We start from the raw sequence: 27,109 nt of genomic DNA, 5'->3' as shown, positions 1-27,109 counted from the left end.
ATACATCTGTATAAGATATATACACATATATACGCACCATTCAATATATATGTCATATGTTAAATAAAATAGAAACTATAATATACATATATATATATATATATATAGTTATATACTAATTTGTAAAGCATATACACTCGGATACATTAAATATATACATCTGTAGAAGATATATACACATATATACACACCATTCAAAATATATGTACTACTTTAAATAAAATATACACTACAATATACATATACATATACTACAATATGTATATATATATAGTTATATACTAATTTGCAAAACATATACACTTGCATATGTTAAATATATACGTCTATAGAAGATATAACTCAATATGAAGTCAGACGTAGTTGAACTCCCATAGGTTCACCAGAGACTTAGGTGACAAACTCAATCTCAATATAAATTCAGATGTAGTCGAACTCCAATACTTGCAGAAATACTTTACCCCAATATGAATTCAGACGTAGTCAAACTCCAATACGTTCACCAGATACTTAGGTGACAAACCCAATCTCAATACGTTTACCATCCCACTTTGGGTGACAACCCCCCCCCCCCCCTCCCACCCCCCCAAAAAAAATAAAAATTGAAAAGGTAAGTCTATTATGCTCTCTTCCCACATCGACAGATGAGCAAGTGTGAAGGTGAAGTAGGTGAATATAAATACAAAGGATGAGTGAATCTTTAAAAGATTAAAAAGGGTCGGTTGGCTAAATATGCCACTCTCGCCCTCAGCGGTGAGTGCTGTATGGCTATCAAGACATATGGCCGACATAATTTGTGGAACCCACAAAAGGGTTGGCCCCTCATTGGCCGACCCTCCAACTATTATCAAAAATATTCTAATTTAAATTTGCCATGTAATTGACTTGTATTTGATATTATTAAATTGATTAGTCATTGTAACTTTGTGCGAAGTTATGTTGGTTTGATGCACCTGAGTAAGTTTTTAGCATATCCCTTTCAAAAGAATAAGTAAAGGATAAATATGAAAAGTCTTGAGAAATTAAATTAAAAAAAAAAAAATTAATATTATGGCTAGTTTATTATAGTATTTTTTATTTTAATTAAAAAAGTAATTAAGGTAAAGGATAAATATGAAAAGTCTTGAGAAATTAAATTAAAAAAAAAATAATTAATACCATGGTTAATTTATTATAGTGTCTTTTATTTTAACTGAAAAAGTAATTAATGTAAAGGTAAATATGAAAAAAGCAAAATTGTCTCTTTATTGATTAATGAAAAAGGACAAGTAAAATGAGGAATTAAATTAAAAAATTTGGGACGGAAGGAGTATTTTAATAAATTTGTGGAACCCACAAAGGGTTGGCTCTCATTGGCCAACCCTCCAATTCTATATATCCAAAATATTCTAATTTAATTTTTCCATGTAGTTAACTTGTACTCCCTCCGTTCATCTTAAATTATGTGTTGCCATTTGATTGTATACGATATTTAAAAAATAAGTATTGACTTTGTTAAAGTTACAAAATTAACTTTCTTAAAGAAAAAGAGTAATAGTATTTAAAATTAAGTGAGATTACTTTTAATTGAAAAAATAAATAAAAAATGAGTAATAGTATTTAAAATCAAATGAGATTATTAAGGATAAAATTATAATTGTGTCTTTAAAAACTTACCAAATAAGGAAAGACTACATTTTTTTTTCTTATGGATGAAAAAGCAAATGGTGACATAATTTGGGACGGAGGGAGTATTTGATATCATTAAATCAATTAATCATATTCCAAATTTGTGTTAATTTGTATTAGTAGTTTGATGAATACATGGAATGGGTAATTCGAATATAGTTTCGGTATACATTGGATGTGTTTGTATCGGTATTAATAGTTTGATGTATACATGGAATGTTTTTAGTAGGAGTGTACAAAAATCGATCCGATCGATAAATCGAACTGATAAAAATGTTATTTGGTTATTAGTATTGGGTTGTTGGGTTAACTTATTCACAATTCAGTCACAAAATATTAACCTATTCAAGATAACAAAGGCACAATACAAAGCATGCGTATTGCTGTATTGGAAAGATTGAAGCGTCCAGTAGCTTACATTAGTTTGGATTTAATTTTTTTTTCGAACTAACATTCAGTTCAAGTTTAAAGATTCTTATTAACAAAAACACATTGCGTATGAGTTTGGCGGCAACTAAAATTCTATTTTTTATGCTAGTTGTTACTATTTTTATGAGTATTTTCTTATTGGTTAAACCAAAAATCGAACCACTAAGGACAAAAAACCGATAAAAAATATCTTATTGATTTTGCATATTTAAAAATAGAAAGCCGATAAATTAAACCAATAACGCATAAAATCGAACCGATCGATCGATGCACACCCCTATTTTTTAGTGAAATCGATTCAAGCAATAAATCGACTGATGCACACTCCTAAACTAAAAACTAAAAATCAATCAATTGAAAACTGATAACGAATACATTTGGTTATCAATTTAGTGTGCTTAGAAACCAAAAAATAAATAAAAAAATTTTACAAAGCAAACCAAATCGCCTGATGCACACTCCTGTACGCACATCAATAGAGGTGTGCAAAAATCAAATCGACCAATAAATCGAATCGATAAAGATGTTATTGATTTATTGTTATTGGATTAACGTTTTTTTTTAATTATTGGGTTTTATATATTTCCTGGCAAATATTTAGTTTAAACTTAAGAATTCTTGTAAACTAAAAAGCACATGAGATTTTGGTTGTAACTTAGATTCGGTTTCATTTAATATTAGTTACTATTTTATCTATTTTATGAATATTTTCTTATTGGTTAAATCGAAAATCAAATTATTAAGGACTAAAAATCGATTAAAAAAAATCTATTGGTTTGGTAATTGATTTAGCATATTGAGAAATCGAAAATTGATAAACCAAACCAATAATACATAAAATCGAATCAAATCGATCGATGCACACCCTACATGTCAATTGGAAACACACACACACCCAAAAAAAAAAAAAAAAAAAAAAGGGACACGAAAACGACACCGCACAAATTTTAAAATCTCAACAGTAACTTTTTTACCCTCCCTTTTCACTTCCTTTTTTTCGCGCCAAAGTTCTTTAACAAAAACACCAGCGAAAATTTACACAAAGGTAAAATATATTTAGCGCCAAAATTTAAATTACTATAAATAAATTAAAAAAAAACCCTTTCAACAATCTCTCCAAAATTAATCGATACAATTTTTTTTTTAAATTAATTTTGCTTAATTTTTTGAGCAAAATTAGTGTAAAATGGAAGGGAAGATTGAAGAAAATGATGAGAAAGTGAAGACGATACGATCGATAATTGGGTTTGAAATTCCGGATAGTGAAATTATGGAAGTGCTTATAGAGAAAAACAATGATATAGAAGGAGCTATTAATCACTTGCTCGATTTTTGGATGCCATTGATAGTGAAGAAGACTGTTACGAGTGCCGGTGTACGTATATCTGGCCCTGTAAATCAAGAAAATGGTGAAGGAAAGAAGGTTTTTGATGTGCGTGGAGCAAAAGGGGTGAAAGTTAATGAAGAAATTGAGGTGGGTATCGATGAAAAAAGGCGAAAAGAGGAAGAAAGTAAGGTTCTTGATGGGTGTGGGGCAAATGGGGTTGTTGGTGAATTGGATTTGGGTTGTGGAATGGTTAATGGGGTGATGGTTAATGGAGAAATGGAGGTGGGTATCAATGAAAAAAGGCGAAAAGAGGAAGAAATGGAGGTTCTTGATGGGTGTGGAGCAAATGGGGTTGTTAATGGGGTGAAAGGTGATGAAAAAATTGAGGTGTGTATGGATGAAAAAAGGCGAAAAGAGGAAGAAAGCAAGGTTCTTGATGAGTGTGGGGCAAATGGGTTTGTTGTTGAATTGGATTTGTGTTGTAAAATGGTTAATGGGGTGAAGGTTCGCGAAGAAACCGATGTGTGTATCGATGAAAAAGGGCAAAAGGGCGAAGAATGTGATATGGATATCGAGGGAAAAAGGCGAAAAGAGGAAGGAAAGAAGGTTCTTGATGAATGTGAAGCAAAAGGGGTTGCTGGTAAATTGATTTCGGGCTGTGGAATGGTTAATGGAGTGAAAGTTAAGGAAGAACCTGATGTGAGTATCAATGAAAAAGGGTTGAAAGTTAAAGAAGAAATCAATGAGTTTGTCGAGGTAAAAGGGCGAAAAGAGGAAGAAAAGAAGGTTTTTGATGTGTGTGGAACAAAAGGGGTTGTTGATAAATCGGTTTTGGGTAGTGAAATGGTTAATAGGTTGAAAGTTAAGGAAGAACTCGATGTGGATATCGAGGAAAAAGTGCGAAAAGAGGAAGAAAAGAAAGATTTTGATGGGCGTGGAGCGAAAGGGTTCTTTGGTAAGGCGATTAAAGAACTGGTTCTTGAACAGTGGATAAAGCCGCCCAAGAGTAATCCACATATCGATATGCAGAAGCCGAAAGAAGAAAAGGAACTCAAAATGGTAAAGTTCAAAGAAGAGCCAGTACTTTGTGTTGAGCCATTGTCATCAATGCCATTGTCAAAACAAGAATACAACAAACTGAATAGTAGTAATAATAGTCTTAGTACTGTTGTGATTGAGGATGGTGATTTTCCAGAAGATTCTGATTGGTTGTTAGTTGGAAGAACTGTTGTTACTGGGCTTTCAACAACAAAGGGGAGAAAATTGGAGAATAATGAGATTGTTCATTTTTCATTTCCTCAGCCTGGGAGTAGTAAGAATAGTTCACAGTGGGGTGGGTCAAGAGCTGCTATTGCTGCTGCATCATCCATTGTTAGGTTCTCGACTAAGCGTTCGGGGGAGGTAAACTTGAATTTAATCTCTATGATTCTTGTAGATGGGTTAGAGTAATAATCTATGGGTGTCTTGTTTCTTGTATCATTCTGTTGTGTGTTTTTGTGCTTTTTGTTTGTTATCCTGGTGTTTGTCTTGAGCCGGGGTCTATTGGAAACAACCTCTCTACTTCACCTGATGTAGTGGTATGGACTGCGTACACTTTACCCTCCCCAGACCCCACTTTGTGGTAATACACCGAGTATGTTGTTGTTGATGATGATGATTTTTGTTTTCATATTAAGTTTTGTTACTTGTTTTTGATAATTGTGGTGTCGGGGCAAGCTTGCGTGCAACTCGACTTGACTTTGTTGTATCAAGTCTTGTTACTCTTGCTGTACTTGTTGGGGTTCAATCTCTTAAATGTACGTTATTGTGAATTTATTTGTGTGGAAATCTTGATTTTTGGCGTTGAGATTGTATCGATGTGATGAACTAATACTATGTTCTTGATCAAACTATTGGGGAGATAAACTTGAATTCAATCATTAGGACCTTTGCTTAGTTATTGTGTTATTCGTTGTTGCTACTAGTCTCATTCCCATTGTTTTCGACATGGTTTATTCTCACTACTTTATTTGCTTTACAAACTTGTTTTTTTGATGTTCTTTACTTGACCTGAGGGTCTATCGTAAGCAGCCTCTTTACCTTCACTAGGTAAGGGCAAGACTGCATACACACCATCCTCCCAGACCCCACTTCTGGGATTCCATTGGTATGTTGTTGTTGATTTAACATTTATTGAAAATATGAAAATGTTTTTTTTAGCTTATGTATCATGTATATGTATTCTGTGTGTAAAATATTGGGTTGTCTTACATTGATTCATGTGAAAATCTTGATCCTTTTATGCTGAGATCATACAAATGCAAATCACATTCTTATCAATTTTTTTCCAACTGCACAGATTGGCCGTCTCCCAATGGAATGGGCGAAATGCCTCATACCGCTTGTAAATTCTTCAAAGGTAAAGGTTCTTGGTCGATGCGTTGCTGCACCTGTAAATCTGTCCCTAATGCAGGAGCTTATGTTGTATGTAAGGTAAGCACATACCGTTCTTTGCTTTTTGTGCTTTCGACATTAAAGGAATCTATTCTATCAAAAACTAATGCCTGCAGTTAATGTTTTTTTTTTTTTTTTTTACAGTTTCTACATTGACCACACAGTGTTTACGACCTGTGATAAGTCATCATGGAGGCTGGATTTTCCCTTGCAAATTGATACCACAACGTATCCACTACTTACACTGTTCAAGTTACTCAAAGTCAAACCCTTTCAGAATGTATGTTATATAGTTAGTTATTCAATGGCTGGAAACAATTCAAAGCTCCTTATAGTTTCTCACCGATGTCTTTGTTCTCTTTCCGTAATGTCATGCAGGCTGAGTTCACCCCAGAAGAGCTTGATTCTCGTAAACGCCAGCTCAATTTAGACGTATGTTGATTTTATTTTGGTTTGTCATGCAGTTGTTTCTTAATTCCATTTGCCAAGTTCCATTTTTAGAAGCAAGAATAATAATCTGTATGTCGATTATATTGTTCAAATGTTAAGCCATTTGGAGTTTTTTCTGGTTGAAGTTAAAGATATAAGGGATTATGTATATATTTCCAACTTTTTCCGCAATTAAACAACCGCCCAAGATGACCACTCCTTTGTCGAAAAAATACACAACGACAACTATTTATTAGAGGAATTTAAAGCTTCTGTATTTCATTCTTGTGACATGAAGCAGTTACAGCTGATCGAGGACATGACCCAGGATAGGAAGGTATGGAGGAAAAACATTAGGATAGAGGGCTAAGGTGTGTGGTTGAGTCGTAGGCAGTAGGTAGGAGGGCTTTGGTGTCCTTGTTTGGCAGTGTTCAATATTTTTGGTGGATGTCATACCTATGTTATTTTATCACATTCCACGCATTTGATGTTTTTTCTATATATTCTGTCCTTTGTCTTGAGCCGGGGGTCTATTGGAAACAACCTCTCTACTTCTTTAGAGGTAGTGGTATGGACTGCGTACACTCTACCCTCCCCAGACCCCACGATGTGGGAATGTACTGGGTTTGTTGTACTTGTACTTGTATTTCATTCTTGTGTCCAGTAATTTCGCCTCCCAAATGGTATGCACATTTGCCCGTTGCTCCAAAACCTTTTTATACTTTGTAAAACAGCAGTCGAAGAAAAAAAATTAGATTGTCACTGATGTTCTGTTTATTGCTTACAGTCAGATTCAAACGAAGCTGCTTCACTGTTATCAGTCGCAAAACGAAGAAGGGGCTGCCAGCCGTATTCAGAGCCAAACAAAGATGAGCAAGTTATATCCGAAGCATCTCTTAACAAGCTAGTCGGTTCTGTAGACGTGTATGACTTGAAGGTATAATGCATGGACATGTTTCTTTTTAATAAACTGAAATGAAATGATGCTGAGCGTATTAAGTTTGCTACTCGCTGATCTATACCTTTTACATTTTGTAGGAGATGGAGGCTCCCGATACGCTTATGTGCAGCCTGAGGTCTTACCAGAAGGAGGCTCTTTATTGGATGTCGGAATCAGAGAAAGGAGCTGGTGTAGAGGAAGCATCGAAAACTCTTCATCCATGTTGGGCAGCGTATCGGATATGTGAAGAGTAGGCACTTCCCTCCCTGAATTAGACAGTTCAAATACGGAAAAAGAAGTCATCGATAAACTATGCTTATAGATAATTTTGTTAATTTCTTAAACATAATGACTAACCAAACTCCTCCAACAGGAGGAAAATATATGTCAACATTTTCTCCGGGGAAGCAACTACCGACTTCCCAACTGCATCAAACGCAGCACGTGGAGGGGTGGGCTTTCTCACCCTTCTCTTAATTGTCTTACATTGTTTCACATGTTTCTCTTACTGTATGTTACTTTCTTTTAGTATTCTTTATTTGTCTGAATCATTTGATCTCTGCAGATATTGGCAGATGCGATGGGGCTTGGAAAGACTGTGATGACAATTGCTCTAATACTAGCAAATCTCGGCAGGGGTAGTCCTGATGATCAGGATATTGTCATGGAAGACGCAGATGAAACTGAATGTGCGACAAAAAGAATCAGTTATACTGATACAGAAGTCTCAAGAAAAGTAAAAGGCGGCACTCTCATTGTGTGTCTATGGCATTACTAGGCCAGTGGAAGGTTAGTCGTCATATTAAAAAGCTATAAAATGCCAACGATTGCTATTACATTTCTGCGAAGACATAGGTAATGCAGCTCCAAGTGCACTAAATCCATGCTGTTTTTCTTTTGAATGCTAGGATGAACTCGAAGCACATTCAAAACCTGATAGCGTTTCAGTTTTTGTTCATTATGGCGGGGATAGAAGTAATGACCCTAGAGTGATAGCGGACCAAGATGTTGTTCTGACAACTTATGGCGTCTTGACCGCAACTTATAAGGCTGTAAGTAGTAATGCATGCCGTTTAGTTTGACATCATCTGTGTTGCTATTACCGTTGTTTGATAACAGCTTTGTTGTTACTCAGAATAATGAGAATAGCATATTTCATAATGTTGATTGGTACCGGGTGGTTCTGGACGAGGCGCACACCATAAAATCCTGGAAGACTCTCGGTGCACAGGCTGCCTTTACTTTATCAGCACATTGTAGGTGGTGTCTTACTGGTACTCCTCTTCAAGTATGTCGCGAAAATTGCGTGATGTTCTTCTGGTTCATTTGCTTCACAGAAAAGTTTGTAATTGAGATCACTGTTATGGTTTGTGTCGATTGTAATAATTAGTTATTTTCGCAGAATAATTTGGAAGACCTTTACAGTCTTTTATGTTTCTTGCGTGTCGAGCCATGGTGCAACTGGGCATGGTAAGTTAAGATGAATACACACACACCCACACGTACACACATGCACACACACGTACAAACACACACGCGCGCGCGCACACACACGTGCACATGCGCGAAGACACACATTTTTGGAGTTGGGATACCTTTAAAATGCCAACTATTCTGGCTTCTTTTCTATCTGTTAAAAGGTTCGTGTAACACGACTGAGGCAGTTCTGTTTTCATGTTTGCTCCGAAATTAGGTGGAGCAAGTTAATACAGAGGCCTTACGAAAATGGTGATCAAAGAGCTCTAAAGTTGATCAAGGCCATTTTGCGGCCGCTGATGTTGAGGAGAACGAAAGATACCAAGGACAGAGATGGAAGGTGCTTGCTCTATTATTTTTTCCAAATTTTCGTTATCCTACACTTCTTTCGGCCAACACTTACATGTATTCGTCTAAAATCAGGCCGATTCTTGTTCTCCCTCCAACCGACATTCAAGTCATTGAGTGTAAACAATCAGAAGCTGAGCACGATTTCTACGATGCCCTCTTCAAGAGATCTAAAGTAAGAAATAAAATCTTGTTCTTCCCATGTAAAACCTGAATTCGTTAAATTTCTCGTGTTTACGTGAAATGATCATCCTTTTTGCTGATGGAATGTATGCTTTATACTTTTGTTTTTGGTGAATGAACCAGGTTCAATTCGATCAATTTGTGGCGCAAGGAAAAGTTCTTCACAACTACGCTAACATTCTTGAATTACTACTTCGATTGAGGCAGTGCTGCAACCATCCTTTCCTTGTGATGAGGTTAAAATGAGTCTCGATCCATATTATACTTGCTATATTCTAACGTATGTTGCTCGAACCCCTCCAAAAATGTTGTCCCACCTATGTCAGATCCTTCAAAAGTCCGTAGCTTTTGGAGGATCTAATACACACCCTCCAAATATGCTGTTGCTCTTGAGTCGGATCCTTAAAAAATGCCTCGCTTTATGAGGATCCAACGCACATCCGACAGTATTTTTGAAGAGTTCGAGCAACATAGAATCCAACAACATAGCTCGTTAGTTTCTTGCAATATCTAACGCTATACATATACGTTGTTTGTAAATGCGCAACCGAAGTGATACACAACAATTTGCTGATTTAGACAAGCTAGCAAGAAGGTTTTTGGAAACAAATCCCGATTCATCGACACAGAAAGCTCCAACACCAGCATATGTAGAAGAAGTTGTTGAGGGAAATCGAAATGGCGAAAATACGGAGTGTCCTATATGCCTTGAATCAGCAGATGACCCTGTGTTAACACCATGTGCTCACAGAATGTGCAGAGAATGCCTTCTTTCGAGCTGGAGAACTCCGGCAAGTGGACTTTGCCCGATTTGTAGGCAAATGCTACATAAACATGAGCTATTGACATGTCCTTCTGCAAATCGGTTTCGCGTTGATGTTGAGAAGAATTGGCAAGAATCTTCAAAGGCCTCGAAGCTTATGGCTTGCTTGAAGTCTATACGAAAATCTGGCGAAATACGAAGAGCTATTATGCTCTCTTCCCACATCGACAGATGAGCAAGTGTGAAGGTGAAGTAGGTGAATATAAATACAAAGGATGAGTGAATCTTAAAAAAATTAAAAAGGGTCGGTTGGCTAAATATGCCACTCTCGCCCTCAGCGGTGAGTGCTGTATGGCTATCAAGACATATGGCCGACATAATTTGTGGAACCCACAAAAGGGTTGGCTCCTCATTGGCCGACCCTCCAATTCTTTATGAAAAATATTAAATAATAGATGTATTTTATGTTATTAAATGAATTATTCATTCTACTTTTGTGCTAAAGTTATATTGGTTTAATGAAAGTTAGGTTCTTATTTTTTATTGTAAAAAATGTTCTATTACCATCTTTCAACTGTATGCGAGAAGAAGACTATGTGCTAAAAAGTTCTCAGCCGCGAGTTGATAGATTATTTCTCTTTTTATTTTATGTTTTATTTTTTGATCAAATAAGTGATGATTTTGTGAAAGTTTATAAAATTATTCCTTTTAAAGTTGTTTTATTGTATGTGTTATTTTTGATCGGATGAAATAAGTGAACTTTGTTCTGTCTTAAAGTTGTTTTATTGTATGATTATGTCAGGTCTGATATAATTTCTTCCGAGAGATCCCCTCCCCTCTTGTTCATCATCAGGGCAACCCAAGAACACACCAAAAACCATTGAAATTGATCACAATGGTTTGGCAACTGAGTCTCGTGAGTATTGAAACACACTTATTAAAACAGAGAAATTTTGAACTTTACCATATGAGGATTTGGATGAGTAACCAGAGCGAGATAATATGTCTTTCCAAAGGTTCCTAGTTCGGAATTTTTCTTGCCGAGGGTCTTAACCAAAACAGTCTCTCTACCTCTGAGGATGATAGGAAGGTGGAAGCAGAGAAAAAAATTGCCAGGCCTAATACAAATTTAGGGGAGGAAGACAATCAACAATCCAATGAAGGAGCCATGGTGATTCATGAGGGCAATGTAACGGAAATCCTGCCTTTGGCAGTGACAGCGTGGATAAAGAGGATATGAAGGAGGTCATAGAGCACATATCAAGAGAGGCCGATTTATCCCCTAAGCATTCTAACAAGCTAAAGGAACAACTCTCTAAGCAGAAGAAAAAAGGAAGTGGAGACATGATATCGGCACAAGCAAATTCGAGGCAGTCAAAGAGAACCATCACAAAATCAATTAAATATCAATGAAGGCATTAATCTGGAATATAAGATCAGTGAATACTCAAAAAGCATTCACTAGACTGATTAATATGCAGAAAAGGCATCAGTTTTATTTTATTGGGCTGATGGAACCATTTCAAGACAACAAGAATTTACAACACTACAAAAGGCAACTAGGTTTCAAACATGCTTTTGCTAATTCCAATAGCAAAATTTGGGCTTTTGTGGATGAAGTTTTGAAGGTAGACATGGAGAGAGATGAGGAGCAACAACTAACTCTGAAAATTACCAATGAGGAGCAGCAGATACAAATCCTCGCGACATTAGTATATGCCAAGTGTACTCAGGGAGAAAGATAAAGGATTTAAAGGCAGTAAATTCACATGATGGAATGGAGGAACGGATGAAGAATGTATTTTCAAGAGGTTGGATAGGGTGATGTGTAATGACGAGATTCATGATTTGTTCCTGCAGGTTGACATTGAGCATTTGATAAGAAGTGGATCAGATCATGCTCCACTGCTTATATCATTTAGTACAAAAGTTGAGAAGATTATTAAAAGTTTTAAATTCTTAAACTTTTGGTTAAAGGATGAGTCCTTTATGGAAGTGGTGGGGGAGCAATGGACAACAGATTTTGCAGCTAATCCGTTTACCATATTTCACTATTAGTTGAAAAATTTGAAGAAAGCACTGAGTCAATAGAGCAAAGAGAAATTTGGAAATATTTTCCAAGAGACGGTGATGCAGGAAGAAGTTTTAAAAGTGATGGAGCAACAATTTGAGGTGTACCCTTCCCCTTTGAATAGGGAGAAATTACATCTAGCACAAGCCGTGCATTTGCATAGAGAGGAACACTTTTGGAGACACAAATCAGGCATGGAGTGGTTCAAGGACGAGGAAAGAAATACAAATTTTTTTTCACTCAATTGTTTAAGGAAGGAGAAGTAGATTAAGAGTGAATAGAATTCAAAATACAGAGAGTGATTGGATAGAAGACCAGGAAGCTATAGTGCTTGCGGCAATTGAATTTTACAATGGTCAATTCACAAAGCAAGAGGGGTTAACAAATATGGATATCTTAGAGGCCCTTCCTCCTATCATCACGGAGGAAGAAAATAACTTAATGCATGAGGTGCCTACAAAGGAATAAGTACACCAGGCGGTTAAGGGACTTAACAGAAACAGTGCAAGAGGACCCGACGGGATGATTGGAGCATTTTACAAGGATGCATGGGAAATTATAGGAGATGATGTTTATGAGATGGTGAGAGCGTTCTTTAATGAGGCAGACCTTCCGCGATATATCACTCATACTAACTTGGTTCTTATTCCAAAGAAATCTATAGTGAATACTTTCTCAGATTTAAGGCCGATATCAGTTAGTAACTTTGGGCATAAGATCTTCTCAAGAATAGTCCATGAGAGAGTGAAACTTGTATGACCAAGAATTATTTCAAAAGAAGAAGCATGATTTGTCCAAGGGAGGAATATTGCAGAGAATGTCCTTCTGGTTCAAGAAATTGTCACTAAAATCAAGAAAAGAGATAAGCCTCCTAATTTGGTAATAAAGTTGGATATGATGAAAGCATATGACAGAGTGGAATGAATTTTCTTAATGAACGTATTAAGAAGAATTGGATTCAGTGAGAAGATGATAGATATGGTGTATAGACTAATTGAAAATAACTGGTATTCTATTCTTCTTAATGGTCAGCCTTAAGGATTGTTCAAATCAACTAGAGGTTTAAAGCAGGGAGATCCTCTTTCACTGACTCTGTTTATTTTAGTTGCGGAAGTATTATCCAGATCCCTAAATGCTTTAATGGAGCAGAAAGAGTTCAAAAGGTTTGAAATGCCAAGGAGGAGTCCAAAGATTATTCATATGGCCTTTGCGGACGGCATGATCATTTTGTGTAAGGCAGGTATTCGGACTATGCAATTGATTGCTACTACATTGGACAGGTATGAGAAAGCATCGGGTCAGAAGGTGAATAAGGACAAAAGTGCTATTTATATGCATCATAAAGTATCGGGTGGGGATGTAATAATTGCAGAAATTGCAGCTTGAATCCTAAGAAAAGAGTTTCCTTTCAACTATCTTGGCTGCCCTGTTTTTTAATAGAAGGAAGCAAAAGAAGTATTATTATCAGCAGTTGATGCAGAAGGTTAGTTCAAAGTTGCAGGCCTGGAAAGGAAAATTGTTATCATACGGAAGCAGAGCAATATTGATTAAACATGTTCTCCAGAGCATACCCATTCATTGTTTGTAGGTAATGAATCCTCCGTTGAATGTACTGAATCATATTCAGAAGATTATTGCACAATTCTTTTGGAGTAACTACATAGGAGGAACAGGTAGACACCGGACAAAATGGAAGAATTTACGCTTGCCAGAGGAAGAATGAAATGCCTCAGCTCTTGCAAACGGTAAAGAGTCAACTCTTCCAATAGGGGAAATAAGGGCTCATTTGTCATGATTTCATCTGCTTGTTGTTCCTCTTCTGTAATCACTTCTTCCATTGATTCGCAGGATATTATCCGTAATGTTTGGAGATTCAGAAGATCTCTGGCCACTGACGGAGACATCAAGTTTCTCAAATTTCCACAATCCCATACTTCAATTATTTCAAGTTTGCTGAAGTAAGCAGTTGGAAGTTGGTGAGAGCACAGAGCAGTTATGCTGTTAGCCCCATCGAGTTCTAGCTCTTTCAGGTTGGGACAAGAAACCTGCAAACAATGATAAGGTATCAATTCCATTTCTGATGTCTTGAAAATAATTAATAAAATTCTTATTTCTGGTATGTCTTTTAATATTATTTTATTACTACAGTAAGTTAAATCATTTTTAGATTAAATCATTACATATCATTAAAATATAAATATATAAATATACAATATATATATTAGTTGAAAAAATCAATATAGTTGATTTGGTTTGATTTTGGTAAAAAGTGAACCAAAACGTCCCATGCGCGCAGAGTCTCTCTAACTGTGCATTTAAAATAGAGGCGTATTTTGTAAGAAATTCCCAATGGCTACTCTATATACTTCAAAAGAATTTGAAATTATAAGTTAGAAAATAATTTATTAATTACAATTAAAAATACACGATTTATTAATCAAAAAAACAAAATCTTTTCACACGCCACCCCTACCAGCTCCCTCCTCCCAAATAAAAAAAAAAGATGTATTTTTTTTTTTTTAAAAAAATAGTTTTTTTATTACCCCCCCTTCATGCCCCTACCTCCGCCCCCCCCCCCCCCCCCCCCCAAAAAAAAAATATAAATATAAATTAAATTGGATCTACAAAAGTTTTTTCCGTACCCCACCCCTACCACAAATTCTGACACGCACACACTCCCAACCTACCAATCCCCTCCTAAATAAATAAATTTTTTGAAAAATTTTAAACTTTTGTTCTTAACCTATTTGTTCTCATTGTTTTCTTACTTGAATAATAAAAACAAGAATATAAGTAAGAAACAATTTATTTTCCTAAAAATTATTTTCCTCCTCCATACCGAACACACCCTAAAAATAATACTTTTTGTGAACAAAAATTCTTTTCTAAAAAAGTATTTTCTACTCTTTATCTAAACACTAAAATATTTTTTTTGAAAAATATATTTTCATTCACCAACCAAACATCTAGAAAATATTTTCTGAAAAATATTTTTCATTCACCAATTAAACATAAGAAAATAAGTAAGAAACCAACTATTTTTTGCATGAAAATATTTTCCTTCATATCAAACACACCCTAAGTGATAAGTTGAGAAGCCAAAAGTGCTTATTTGCAAGTTGAGGTGTTTACTCAAATAAAAGAAGTATTTTAAAAAGCATCTTCAAAATAGCATTCTTTAACATCTTTTAAAATGACAAAGAATGCAAGATGAAATGAGAAAAACAAATCTACATATTAGTTGTTAAATATAATGAAAGAAAAATTTAGAACGAGAGATAGATTTAAAATTTGAAATTTATAGAAATCTCCAATGACCTCAAGTTAATATACAATAATAACCGCGTTCAAAATCAAGGAATTTCTAGATATTACTAACACAGATAAGTCAGTGTAATCACAGTTTCCTGTTGGATAAATGTCTTCATTTCACCGCATTCAGTAATATTCACTTCTTTAAGTAATGGAAATTCAAGAGCATGCTTAGTCAGAATGAAATGCCTCAGCTTTGGCAAATTGTAAAGGTTCAACACTTCCAAAATAAGGGCTCATTTGTCGTGATTTCTTCTCCTTCTTGTTCCTCTTCTGTGATCACTTCTTTCATTGATTGACATTCTTGTATCCATAGTGTTCGGAGATTCAGAAGACCTCTGGCCGCTGATGGAGACATCAAGTTTCTCAATTCTCCACAACGCATCACAGTCAATTTTTTAAGTTTGCTGAAGTAGGCAGTTGGAAGTGGGTGAGAGCATAGAGCAGTTATGCTGTTAGCGTCATCGAGTTCTAGCACTTCCAGGTTCGGACAAGAAACCTGCATTAGATATCAATAAAATGTAAATATATGAATATACAATATATATATATATATATATATATATATATATTAGTTGTATTATCATTTAACTATGAATTTGACCGTTCTATGTCTACTAATAAAATGCAAAAACTAATAAATATTCTACTTGAGAAACTACCAAAAAATCATTTTTTCTTAATGATCAAGTAGAACAGTAGAAACACACGTTTTTATCAAAAAGAGGGTGAAAAATGTCAATTCATTTGTTCTTCCAGAACTCATATTCATATTTCAAGATATTTTCTTCGAATTTGAGATGATGTATTATCGGTACTCTTTAAAATTGAACAAAGTTTATCAGTTTTTGGGTTTTATATAGACTTTTTTTATGTATTATTAAAATTTGGTCAAGTTTTGATTACGTACATCATTGCAAAGTTATTACTAGTGTAAAAGAACAACTACCATGTGTTTAACAGTATATATGTATTTGTCAAATTGCCAGTTACCACTAAAATTGATATTATTGAAATAGTGTCCTTGTGACAAAAAATGAAATTTTGGAACTTTGGTAATTCCTTCAATTGCATTTTCTGTAACACAGAGAACTCAATGCCCTCAACTGTGTCACTGCAAAAGTGTGTGAAGCATTCCAGCGTATCAAGTTCCAAGAGTAATAACTTGGGGAACCTGATTACGTGAGTTCTTCTGAAATGTGTCGTTCGAGAGATCCCCTCTTCTTCATCATCAGGGCAAGCCAAGGACACACAAAAAAGATACCGTAGATGCAGGTCACACTCACTTAACTCCAGCCTTTCGAGTTTGGTGAATAGAATATTATTCAACGAATCACAATCTTCTACTCCCTCCTCATGTAGTTCCTCCAATCGACCACTGGTGAAATCTTCATAAATTTTCTACACCCCAACATCATGCATTTTGACATAATTTTTGTCTGAACCTTGGGATAACAAGAAACAATTTTTCAATGTTTCTAACAGATTAGACACCTTATATCTTGCACGTTCTAAATTTCCGAGTTCCGAAAAGATGCCAAGCCCCATTCCATATATAAGTAATTCTTCGGTCCTTAATATCACTATCTTCCTCAAACATGGAACAAAGCAAAAAGACATACCTGGCTTCATCACTCGGTAAGTGCTCATAGCTTTATCTTCAGAGGTTGATACACATTTGCAAGCACTCTTGGGAATTCCAAGCCTCTTTAGATCAGCTTCCTTCCAAAGATCAGCTTCCTTCCAAACATCATCCAAAATTACAAGGACACGACTGCCCTTCTGCATTAACCTTGAATGCAGCCGATCTCCACGCTGCAACAAATCGTCCCCTTCTAATGTTAGACCGACTCCTCTGGCGATATTTTTTTTGATGTCTTGTTGTTGACTGACAGTTACCATGGCAACATTTTTAAACAACCATGGCAACATTTTTAAACAACCCTGCTTATTTCGCCGTTGCTCTTATTTTCTCAGCCAGTGTTGTTTTACCAATACCACCCATACCACATATCCCAACAATAGTGATCCTTTCATCTCTCAAAGCGGCCATGACCTCCTCATCACTGTTACTAGGTACTGGTACAGGATAGCAGAAAACAGCATGCTCGTTACCTTCGTTTTGAAGTTTAGTCACTTCCAATGTAATTTTCTTGGCTCTCCTGCTCAACAAGTAACGTGACTTCAATTTGGGACACCAACCATAGAAGCAACCCCTTTCAACCTCAGTTACGATTTCCATAGCTATCTCCTTTAAGTAATTCTTCACCGGCTAGTCTAGTAAAGAAAAACAGCCTCTGTGATTCCTCTACCAAAGTTGTTCCTTTTTTTTTTGTGATGTTTTTTATTAGATTTACAAGGAACAAGGAGATCTAATTTTTTTCCTTTGGAGTAGAAATTAGTTGAAAACGCAGACTTGGATTTTAAGGGCCCTGAGGGGAATAGTGTTACCCATGAATTATACCCCCTCCGTATCATTTTATTTAGCATATTTTGACGGAGCACGAAATTTAAATAATAAGAGAATAGACTTATTCATGTTTACCAAATTATTTTTCATTAAAAAATATATATTACTACTATTTTAATTAACTGAGACTCAAATTGTGTCTTTAAATAGTTACTATCTCCATACTATTTTATGTGTAGCCATTTCTTTTTTGGTTCGTTCTAAAAAAATGTCACCTTTTTTTTATTTGATAACTATTTAAAAACATAATTTCACTTTTACCCTTCGATCTCACTTATAAGATCTCGCTCAATTAAAAATAATGTAGTACATTTTTAATAAAGAATAATTTGATAAATTTCACCAAGTCTTTTCTTATTTTTTAAATTTCGTGTCCGATCAAAGTATACCACATAAAATGAGACGGAGAGAGTAATAAACTCGTTCGGCTATAAAAAAAAAAAATCACTTTTTCCAAAAAAAATTCACTCTGTCAAATTCAACTCCAAGTTAATGTTTGATCATGAGAATTTCAAACACAACTTGAAATCTATTTGAAAAAATGAAAAACAAGAAAAAGTTTTTTTTACTTTTTTTCTATCTTTCTTCTCTCACAAAAATTCAACCAATTCCAATTATATTTATGGACAAACACAATTTCAATTTCAACTCAAACTTCAAAAATTTTAATTTTCATGGCCGAACGCCCAAATAGACTTGACTTTTCTTTGCTTTTCTTCCTCTCATTTTGCGGTTGGTAAATAATACTCCCTTCGTTCTAATTTGTCTGTCCAACTTTTTTTTATTTCGTTTAGAAAAAGATATTTCTTTTCCTTTTTTGGTGACTCATTTATTCTAACTTTTTGCATCACATGTTAAAAGCACACTTTGATACATATCCTTAAAGTTAAGACTATAAGATATATACTATATACCAGTAACCAAGAAGAAGATGAAAGAAATGTTTGGCTGTGTTAAAGCTTTATATTGGAAGTCCTTTTTAATAACTGATGATGCATAAACATAATAATATGGTGAAAAATAAATCTCAATGAAATAATTGATAATAGTAATATAATTGTGTGATGATGCAAAACCAATGGAATAATGTTGGAAAACATTTGAGTTACTACTCTATTAATTATTACTCTCATCGACCCACCCCCACAACATGACTTGTCATTTAATAATTGGTATTACAACATGGACCTGTCACCAATTACTACCTCGATTTCATAATAAATGAATTATTGAATTTTGATACACATATTAAAAAAAATTATTAAAGACATAAATTTAACATAACTTTCTATATTTACCCAAAAAAAAAAGTTGACCTTGTAATACCTTTTCAAAAGTTAATTGATTGTCAAATCATAAAGATAAATTTGAAAAAAAATTCAATAATTCACTTATTTTGAAACATCAATAAATACCCCAAAAATTTACTTATTTCGAAATGAAAGGAGTAATTAATACTCTCACCCACCCCACCAACATGAACTGTCACCTGTTAAATTGGTAGTAATGCACTATTGTTACTTTCACCCACCCCACATCATGGAATTGTCACTTCATAATTGGTCCTACAGCATGGACCTGTAACCAATTAACTCTTAGAGGTCGTTTGGTAGGGTATATAAGTTTAATATAAAATATGATGTATTAATAATATTTGTATTAACTATATTTGCATTAATTATACTTGTATTTTTCTTATTCAGAGTTTGGTTTGATGTATTAAAAATAACATGAATTACATAATTTCTAAAAAAAAAAAAATCTTTTATAAAAATACCCTTCATATATATGTTGGAAAGGATACGGAAAATTTTTTGAGGAATAATAGTGTCTTTAATCATATTAATGCATGTATTGCATTGTTAATACAATGGATTTTGAGGTATTAGTAATACACACTTCAATACACAATAAAGTGTATAATTAATAGGGTGAAAAAACATATCAAACAAGGTACTAATAGTACACATTAACTAATGCATGCATTAACTTTTTAATACACTCTACCAAAAAACCTCTTAATTGGTACTGCCTCTATTATTACTCTCACCTACCCCACAACATGGACCTGTCACTTTTTAATTGGTTTCCGTGTTTGTCATAAAAAAAATTCACCTCTTAAAAATAAAATTATTTCACTTTAATGAAAATTAGAGTGTTTGGCCATGAGAATTTTAAATTCACTTTCAAATGTTTTTTTCCAACTTCAATTTCAACTTAAATTATTGTTACAAATGACTGACCGATTATTTTTTATTTTTATAAAAATACCCTATTAATTTTATCCATTAATGAAGTTAAATGCCTAACTACCACATGCCTACTTTTTTGTACTTTCGTCGATAAAAGACCTCAAAATTGAAGACAACTTCGATTTTTTCCTTTTTCCTCAAAATCTTCTCATGATACAATAGAACCTTAATTCGTCAATTCTTGCGACTCTTTATGCAACACCACAAAAAAGACAACACTATTTTCTTCTTTCATATTTGATTGTATCTTGTAGGTAAATTAGTTTAGTTGGTGATTTTGATAGTTTTTAAAATCGGGGGTATAAAATTATATTTTAAAAAGTTATTTTGAAAGTCTAAAAAAAAAAATTCAAAAAAAACACGATCAAATACACCAGCAACTCCAATTCCAACTCCAGCTCAAAAAAATTGTAGTTTTCATGAGCAAACCCCTACATGGTACTACTCCATTATTACTCTCACTCACCCCACAACATGGACTTGACAGTCTCTTAATTGTTTTGAAAACAATGACTAACCAAGAAATTGGAGTAGTCTTCTTGGTACATCCACCAAATAAATTTGTACTATTACTCAGAAAATGAAAGCTCGTGATAAAGAATTGGTTGACAATTCTTGACTTGGTTGTCCATAAGCCTGTCAAATGGGCCGGGTTGATCCGGTTCAGCCCGGCCCACATATAAAAATCGATCAGGTTTGATTCGATCCGATCAGGCCACGGGCTGTAGGGTACAGGATTTCGGATCGATTTATTTTTTTGGTTGGGCTCAGTTAACTCGACCCAGATCAAACCTGGTCAGGGCCCGGCCCGATTATTTTTTATTTTTTAAAAAAGAATTTAATTATAACTAAATTTTAATATATTATTAATTTACTATCAAGTATTATTAATTTGTATATGTGTATATATATCTTCTATAAACGTATATATTTAACGTATACATGTGTATATATTTTATAAATTAATATATAACTATATATATAATTATATATATATATATATATATATATATATATATATATATATATATATCATAGTATATTTTATTTAAAGTAGTACATATATATTGAATTGTACGTATATATGTGTATATATCTTCTATAGACGTATATATTTAACGTATACATGTGTATATGTTTTATAAATTAATATATAACTATATATAGTGTGTGTGTATATATTGTAGTGTATATATATTGTAGTATATTTTATTTAAAGTAGTACATATATTGAATGGTACGTATATGTGTGTATATATCTTCAAAAGTAGTATATATTTAACGTATGCGTGTGTATATGTTTTATAAATTAGTATATAACTATATATATATATATATATATATATATATATATATTGTAGCATATATATATAACTATATATGTATATATATATTGTAGTATATTTTATTTAAAGTAGTACATATATATTGAATGATGCGTATATATGTGTATATATCTTCTATAGACGTATATATTTAACGTATATGTGTGTATATGTTTTATAAATTAGTATATATATATATATATATATATATATATATATATATATATATTGTAGCATATATATATAACTATATATGTATATATATATTGTAGTATATTTTATTTAAAGTAGTACATATATATTGAATGATGCGTATATATGTGTATATATCTTCTATAGACGTATATATTTAACGTATATATGTTTTATAAATTAGTATATAACTATACATATATTGTATTATATATATATATTGTAGTATATGTTTTACTTAAAGTAGTACATATATATTGAATGGTGCGTATATTTGTATATATGTCTTCTATTGACGTGTATATTTAATATATACATGTGTGTATATTTTATAAATTAGTATATAACTATATATATTGTAGTATATATACATATATCGTAGTATATTGTAGTATATGTTTTACTTAAAGTAGTAGATATGTATTGAATGGTGCATATATTTGTGTATATATCTTCCATAGATGTGTATATTTAATGTATACATGTGTATATATTTTATAAATTAGTATATAACTATATATATTTTTTAGTATATGCATATATTGTAGTATATGTTTTATTTAAAGTAGTACATATATATTGAATGATGCATATATTTGTGTATATATCTTCTATAGACGTGTATATTTAGTGTATATATGTGTATATGTTTTATAAAATAGTATATAACTATATATATTGTAGTATATATGTTAATATATATCTTCTATAGACGTATATATTTAATGTATACATGTGTATATGTTATATAAATTTGTATTCAACTATATATACATTGTAGTATATATATATATATATATATATATATTGTAGTATATGTTTAACTTAAAGTAGTACATATATATTAAATGGTGCGTATATTTGTGTATATATCTTCTATAGACATGTATATTTAGTGTATACATACGTATATGTTTTATAAATTAGTATATAACTATATATATATTGTAGTATATACATATATTGTAGTATATGTTTTACTTGAAGTAGTACATATAAATTGAATGGTGCATATATTTGTGTATATATCTTCTATAGACGTGTATATTTAATGTATACTTGTGTATATGTTTTATAAAATAGTATATAACTATATATATATTGTAGTATATATATATATATATATATATATATATATATATATATATATATTGTAGTATATGTTTTACTTAAAGTAGTACATATATATTGAATGGTGCATATATTTCTGTATATATCTTCTATAGATATGTATATTTAATGTATACATGTGTGTATGTTTTATAAATTAGTATATAACTCTATATATATACTTATATATATTGTAATATATATATGTTGTAGTATATGTTTTATTTAAAGTAGTACGTATAGTCGTATATATTGAATGGTGCGTATATATGTGTAATTGTGGATATGTGTACATATTTTTTTAAATTCTGATGTAGTATATACTATATATATAGCGTATATATATTGTTTAACGTATTTAAAATGTATATAGGTGGGTATATATAGTGTATATTGAAAAAAAAAAAATTCTTTTTCTTTTTGATAGGGTTTGACCGGATTTTTAACCGAGTTTAGGTGGGTTTGATTGGGTTGGGTTAAGTGAGCCGGGTTAGGGTTGTTTTTAAAAAATTTACTGTTGAGCCCTGCCCGGCCCGGACCACTTAACCTCAACTCGGACCCGGCTCAACCCACAACTCGATTAATTTAAACGGCCAGTTCCGGATTGGCTCGGCCCGGCCCACTTGACAGCCTTGGTTGTCCATCTCCATTTCATTTTACCTAGTCCTTGTTGACTTGATAAACCTCTTAAAAAAACTTTAATTAGGAGCATATTGATGGGGTTCACCACTAGAGAGACGGTGGGAATAATGCCTACCGACGATGATAGGCAAGCTAGGGTCCGTTAGGCAAGTTTAGGTTCTGACTTTTTGGGAGAGTTGTTTCTATCACTACACAAGTGGGCTAAAAGAAGATGCATCTGCCTTACAAAAAAAATGTGCAACATTTAATAGGTCGTTCAAACAGATGACACAGCATGGTTAACACACCCGAAAAAATGAAAATAATTTGTAAGTCCTTTTTTGTTTTTGCTCATTTTTACTAAAACAGGCTATATCCGTCTCTTTGAAGAAATCTTCATCATTTAATAGGCTCGTCACGAGCGAAGCCATGAGTTTTCAGCAAATGATATTCCGACTCACCTATTCCCAAAATCTCATAGGCTAACACACAGAAAAAACTGAAATAATCCATAGTTCCTGCTTTTTTACTTGTTTGTCCTAAACAAGCTACGTCCGCCTCTCTGAAGTAGCACTTATTATTCAATAGGTCGTCACGGACGCATCCATGAGTTTCGACAAAATATCATTACGATGCACCTATCCCCTCTAATTCATAGGCGTTACACTCAAAAAAATTGAAATAATTTGCATTTCCTGTTTTTTCACTCATTTGTCCTAAAAAAAAAGTCTATACCATCGCCTCTCCGAAGCAACCCTTATCATTTAATAGATCTTCATGTATGCATCCGTGAGTTTTTGATAAAAGATCATTCTGATGTACTTATTCTAGAAATTCATACACTGACACAAACACAAAATCGAAATAATCTACACTAACCAAAATAATCTACACTTTCTACTTTTTTTCGCTCATTTGTCCTAAAACAGGCTACGTACGTCTCTCCAATTGAATTCTTATTATTTAATAAGTCATCACGAGAGCAAACATGAGTTTTCAACAAAAAAAATCACTCTGACGCACCTATCTTCATAAATACATATATATTCTGACACACACGAAAAAAACTAAATAATCTCCAATACCTGCTTTATTCACTCATTTGTCCTAAACAGGCTATGTTCGTTTCTCTAAAGCAACACTTATCATTTATTAGGTCTTCATAGACACATCCATGATTTTTCGATAAAAATAATTCCGACACACCTCTCCCCAGAAATTAATAGGCTAAAACACATGAAAAAATCAAAATAATCCACTATTTCTGCTTTTTTGCTCATTTATCCTAAATCAGGCTATGTCCACCTCTACAGAGAAACCCTTATCATTTAATAGGTTGTCACGAGTGCAATCATCAATTTTTGATTAAAAAACTATTTCGACGCATTTATCCCCCGAAATACACACGAAAAATTAAAATAATTCACTGTTCCATTTTTCACATATATGACCTAAAATAGGTTACGCCCGCCTCTCCAAAAAAACCTTTATTATTTAATAGGTTGTCACGGACGTAGCCATGGAGTTTCGGTAAAAAAAATTATTTCTACACACCTATCCACAGAAATTCATAAGATAACACATGCGTAAAGTTGAAATAATCCATAATTTCAATTTTTTTCTCTCGTTTGTGTTAAAACAGGTTACGTCTACCTCTCTAAAGAACCTTTACTATTTAATAAGTCATCATGAACGCAACCATAAGTTTGTGGTACACAATCAGTCTGAGCACGTATCCATAAAAATTCATAGAGTAACACACGAAAAAGACAAAATAAACTTCGAGATGTCTTCCTAGCTTTGTTTTAATAAAGTCTCTATTAGAAAACTTTTATTAAAATAATCTTTTAAAAATGCAAGATGTCATGAGAAAATAAAACTAGGGCCATAAGGTTCAGTTGGGAAATAAGGGCTTATTACTCATGATTTCTTTTCCTTATTGTTCCTCTTCTGTGATCACTTCTTCAATTTCATCAGTAATTTCACATCGCATTTGATAGGAAACATCCTTTTACGTAAATTCAAATTTAGTCAAACTCTAATATATGCATCAAACACCCATGACTTCCTGATCACATGGCGACAACTTTACCAGTTACTTCAAAACTCCTAACGCAAATTTTATCAGTAATTTCACATCGACTTTGACAGGAAACACCTTTTTACGTAAATTCAAATTTAGTTGAACTCTAGTACGTGCACCAGACACCCACGACCTCCTGGTCACATGGAGACAACTTTCCAGTGACTCCAAGATTGCTAATGTGAATTTTATCAATAATTTCAAATCGTCTCTAATAGGAAACACCTTTTTACATGGATTCAAATTTAGTCGAGCTCTAATGCGTGCATCAGACACCCACGACCTCCTAGTCACATGGCGACAATTTTACCAATTACTCCAAGGCTCCTTACGCAAATTTTATCAGTAATTTCACATCGGCTTTGATAGGAAACACCTTTTTTTATGTAAATTCAAACTTAGTCGAACTCCAATACGTGCATCAGACACCCACAACCTCCTGGTCACGTGGCGACAACTTTACTTGTTACTCCAAGACTCCTAACGCGAATTTTATCAGTAATTTCACATCGTCTTTGATAGGAAACACCTTTTTACGTAAATTCAAATTTAGTCGAACTCTAATACGTGCATCAAACACCCACGACCTCCTAGTCACATGGCGACAACTTTACCAATTACTCCAAGGCTCCTAATGCAAATTTTATCAGTAATTTCACATCGGCTTTGATAGGAAACACCTTTATTTACGTAAATTCAAATTTATTCGAACTCCGTTACGTGCATCAGACCCCCACAACCTCCTAGTACCATGGTGACAACTTCACCAATTACTCCAAGGCTCCTAACACAAATTTTATCAGTAATTTCACATCTTCTTTGATAGGAAACACCTTTTTAACGTAAATTCAAATTTAGTCGAACTCCAATATGTACATCAGACACCCACGACCTCCTGGTCACATGGCGACAACTTTACCTGTTACTCCAAGGCTCCTAAAGCGAATTTTATCAGTAATTTCACATCGTCTTTGATATGAAACACCTTCTTACGTAAATTCAAATTTAGTCGAACTGTAATACGTGCATCAGACAACCACGACCTCCTGGTCACATGACGACAACTTTACGAGTTACTCCGAGACTCCTAACGCGAGTTTTATCTGTAATATCACATCGTCTTTGATAGAAAACACCTTTTTACGTAAATTCAAATTTAGTCGAACTTTAATGCGTGCATCACATACCCACGCCCCCTGATCACATGGCGACAACTTTACTTGTTACTCCAAGGCTTCTAACGCAAATTTTATCAGTAATTTCACATCGTCTATGATAGGAAACACTTTTTAACGTAAATTCAAATTTAGTCGAATTCCAATATGTGCATCAAACACCCACAATCTCTTGGTCACATGGCGAGAACATTACCTGTTACTGCAAGGCTCCTAACGCGAATTTTATCAGTAATTTCACATCGGATCTGATAAGAAACACCTTTTTACATATTCAAATTTAGTCGAACTTTAATACGTGCATTAGACACCCACAACCTCCTGGTAACGTGACGACAACTTTACCCGTTACTTCAAGGCTCCTAACGCGAATTTTATCAGTAATTTCACATCGTCTCGGATAGGAAACACCTTTTTACGTGAATTCAAATTTAGTCGAACTCTAATACGTGCATCAGACACCCACGACCTCCTAGTCACATGGCGACAACTTTGTCAGTTA

At 33.6% G+C, this 27,109-nt stretch overlaps 2 protein-coding genes and 3 non-coding genes across 5 annotated transcripts; 3 read left to right on the top strand and 2 right to left on the bottom strand.

Moving 5' to 3' along the window:
• The first annotated feature begins 710 nt into the window (after positions 1-710).
• LOC124898347 lies at positions 711-840 on the top strand. Its single transcript, XR_007055319.1, has one exon. It is a non-coding gene; the product is annotated as a U11 spliceosomal RNA (small nuclear RNA).
• A 2,175-nt stretch (positions 841-3,015) lies between these two features.
• Positions 3,016-10,424, top strand: LOC107868453 (DNA repair protein RAD5B). The gene is given in 16 exon segments (XM_016715144.2): positions 3,016-4,825; positions 5,763-5,896; positions 6,002-6,137; positions 6,236-6,289; positions 7,074-7,223; positions 7,325-7,476; positions 7,600-7,678; positions 7,792-7,987; positions 7,990-8,015; positions 8,135-8,278; positions 8,362-8,514; positions 8,629-8,696; positions 8,920-9,042; positions 9,126-9,225; positions 9,357-9,469; positions 9,781-10,424. Coding segments are annotated over 16 exon segments (3,621 nt in total). The 5' UTR covers positions 3,016-3,283; the 3' UTR covers positions 10,232-10,424.
• LOC124898348 lies at positions 10,294-10,423 on the top strand. The gene has a single exon (XR_007055320.1). It is a non-coding gene; the product is annotated as a U11 spliceosomal RNA (small nuclear RNA).
• A 3,149-nt stretch (positions 10,425-13,573) lies between the features above and the next one.
• Positions 13,574-14,565, bottom strand: LOC124897582. The gene has a single exon (XM_047410507.1). It carries the CDS (start codon positions 14,140-14,142, stop codon positions 13,699-13,701), a length of 444 nt encoding a protein of 147 aa, XP_047266463.1. The 5' UTR covers positions 14,143-14,565; the 3' UTR covers positions 13,574-13,698.
• Positions 14,566-15,346: 781 nt separating this feature from the next.
• LOC107868454 lies at positions 15,347-17,873 on the bottom strand. The gene is made up of 2 exons (XR_007054346.1): positions 17,002-17,873; positions 15,347-15,878 (listed from the first exon to the last, which is right to left on the bottom strand). It is a non-coding gene; the product is annotated as a probable disease resistance protein At1g61190 (transcript).
• Between the last annotated feature and the right edge of the window lie 9,236 nt (positions 17,874-27,109).

Source organism: Capsicum annuum, chromosome 4 (assembly GCF_002878395.1).
Source record: "Capsicum annuum cultivar UCD-10X-F1 chromosome 4, UCD10Xv1.1, whole genome shotgun sequence".
In the NCBI taxonomy this organism is placed as follows: domain Eukaryota; kingdom Viridiplantae; phylum Streptophyta; class Magnoliopsida; order Solanales; family Solanaceae; genus Capsicum; species Capsicum annuum.
The sequence above is the reverse complement of the archived record's forward strand: the minus strand, read 5'-3'. Positions and strand labels throughout refer to the sequence as shown.

Bases quoted from the DNA above. Each gene is read 5' to 3' on its own strand.
- LOC124897582 (XM_047410507.1), bottom strand. From the start codon at position 14,142: ATGGAATTGATACCTTATCATTGTTTGCAGGTTTCTTGTCCCAACCTG.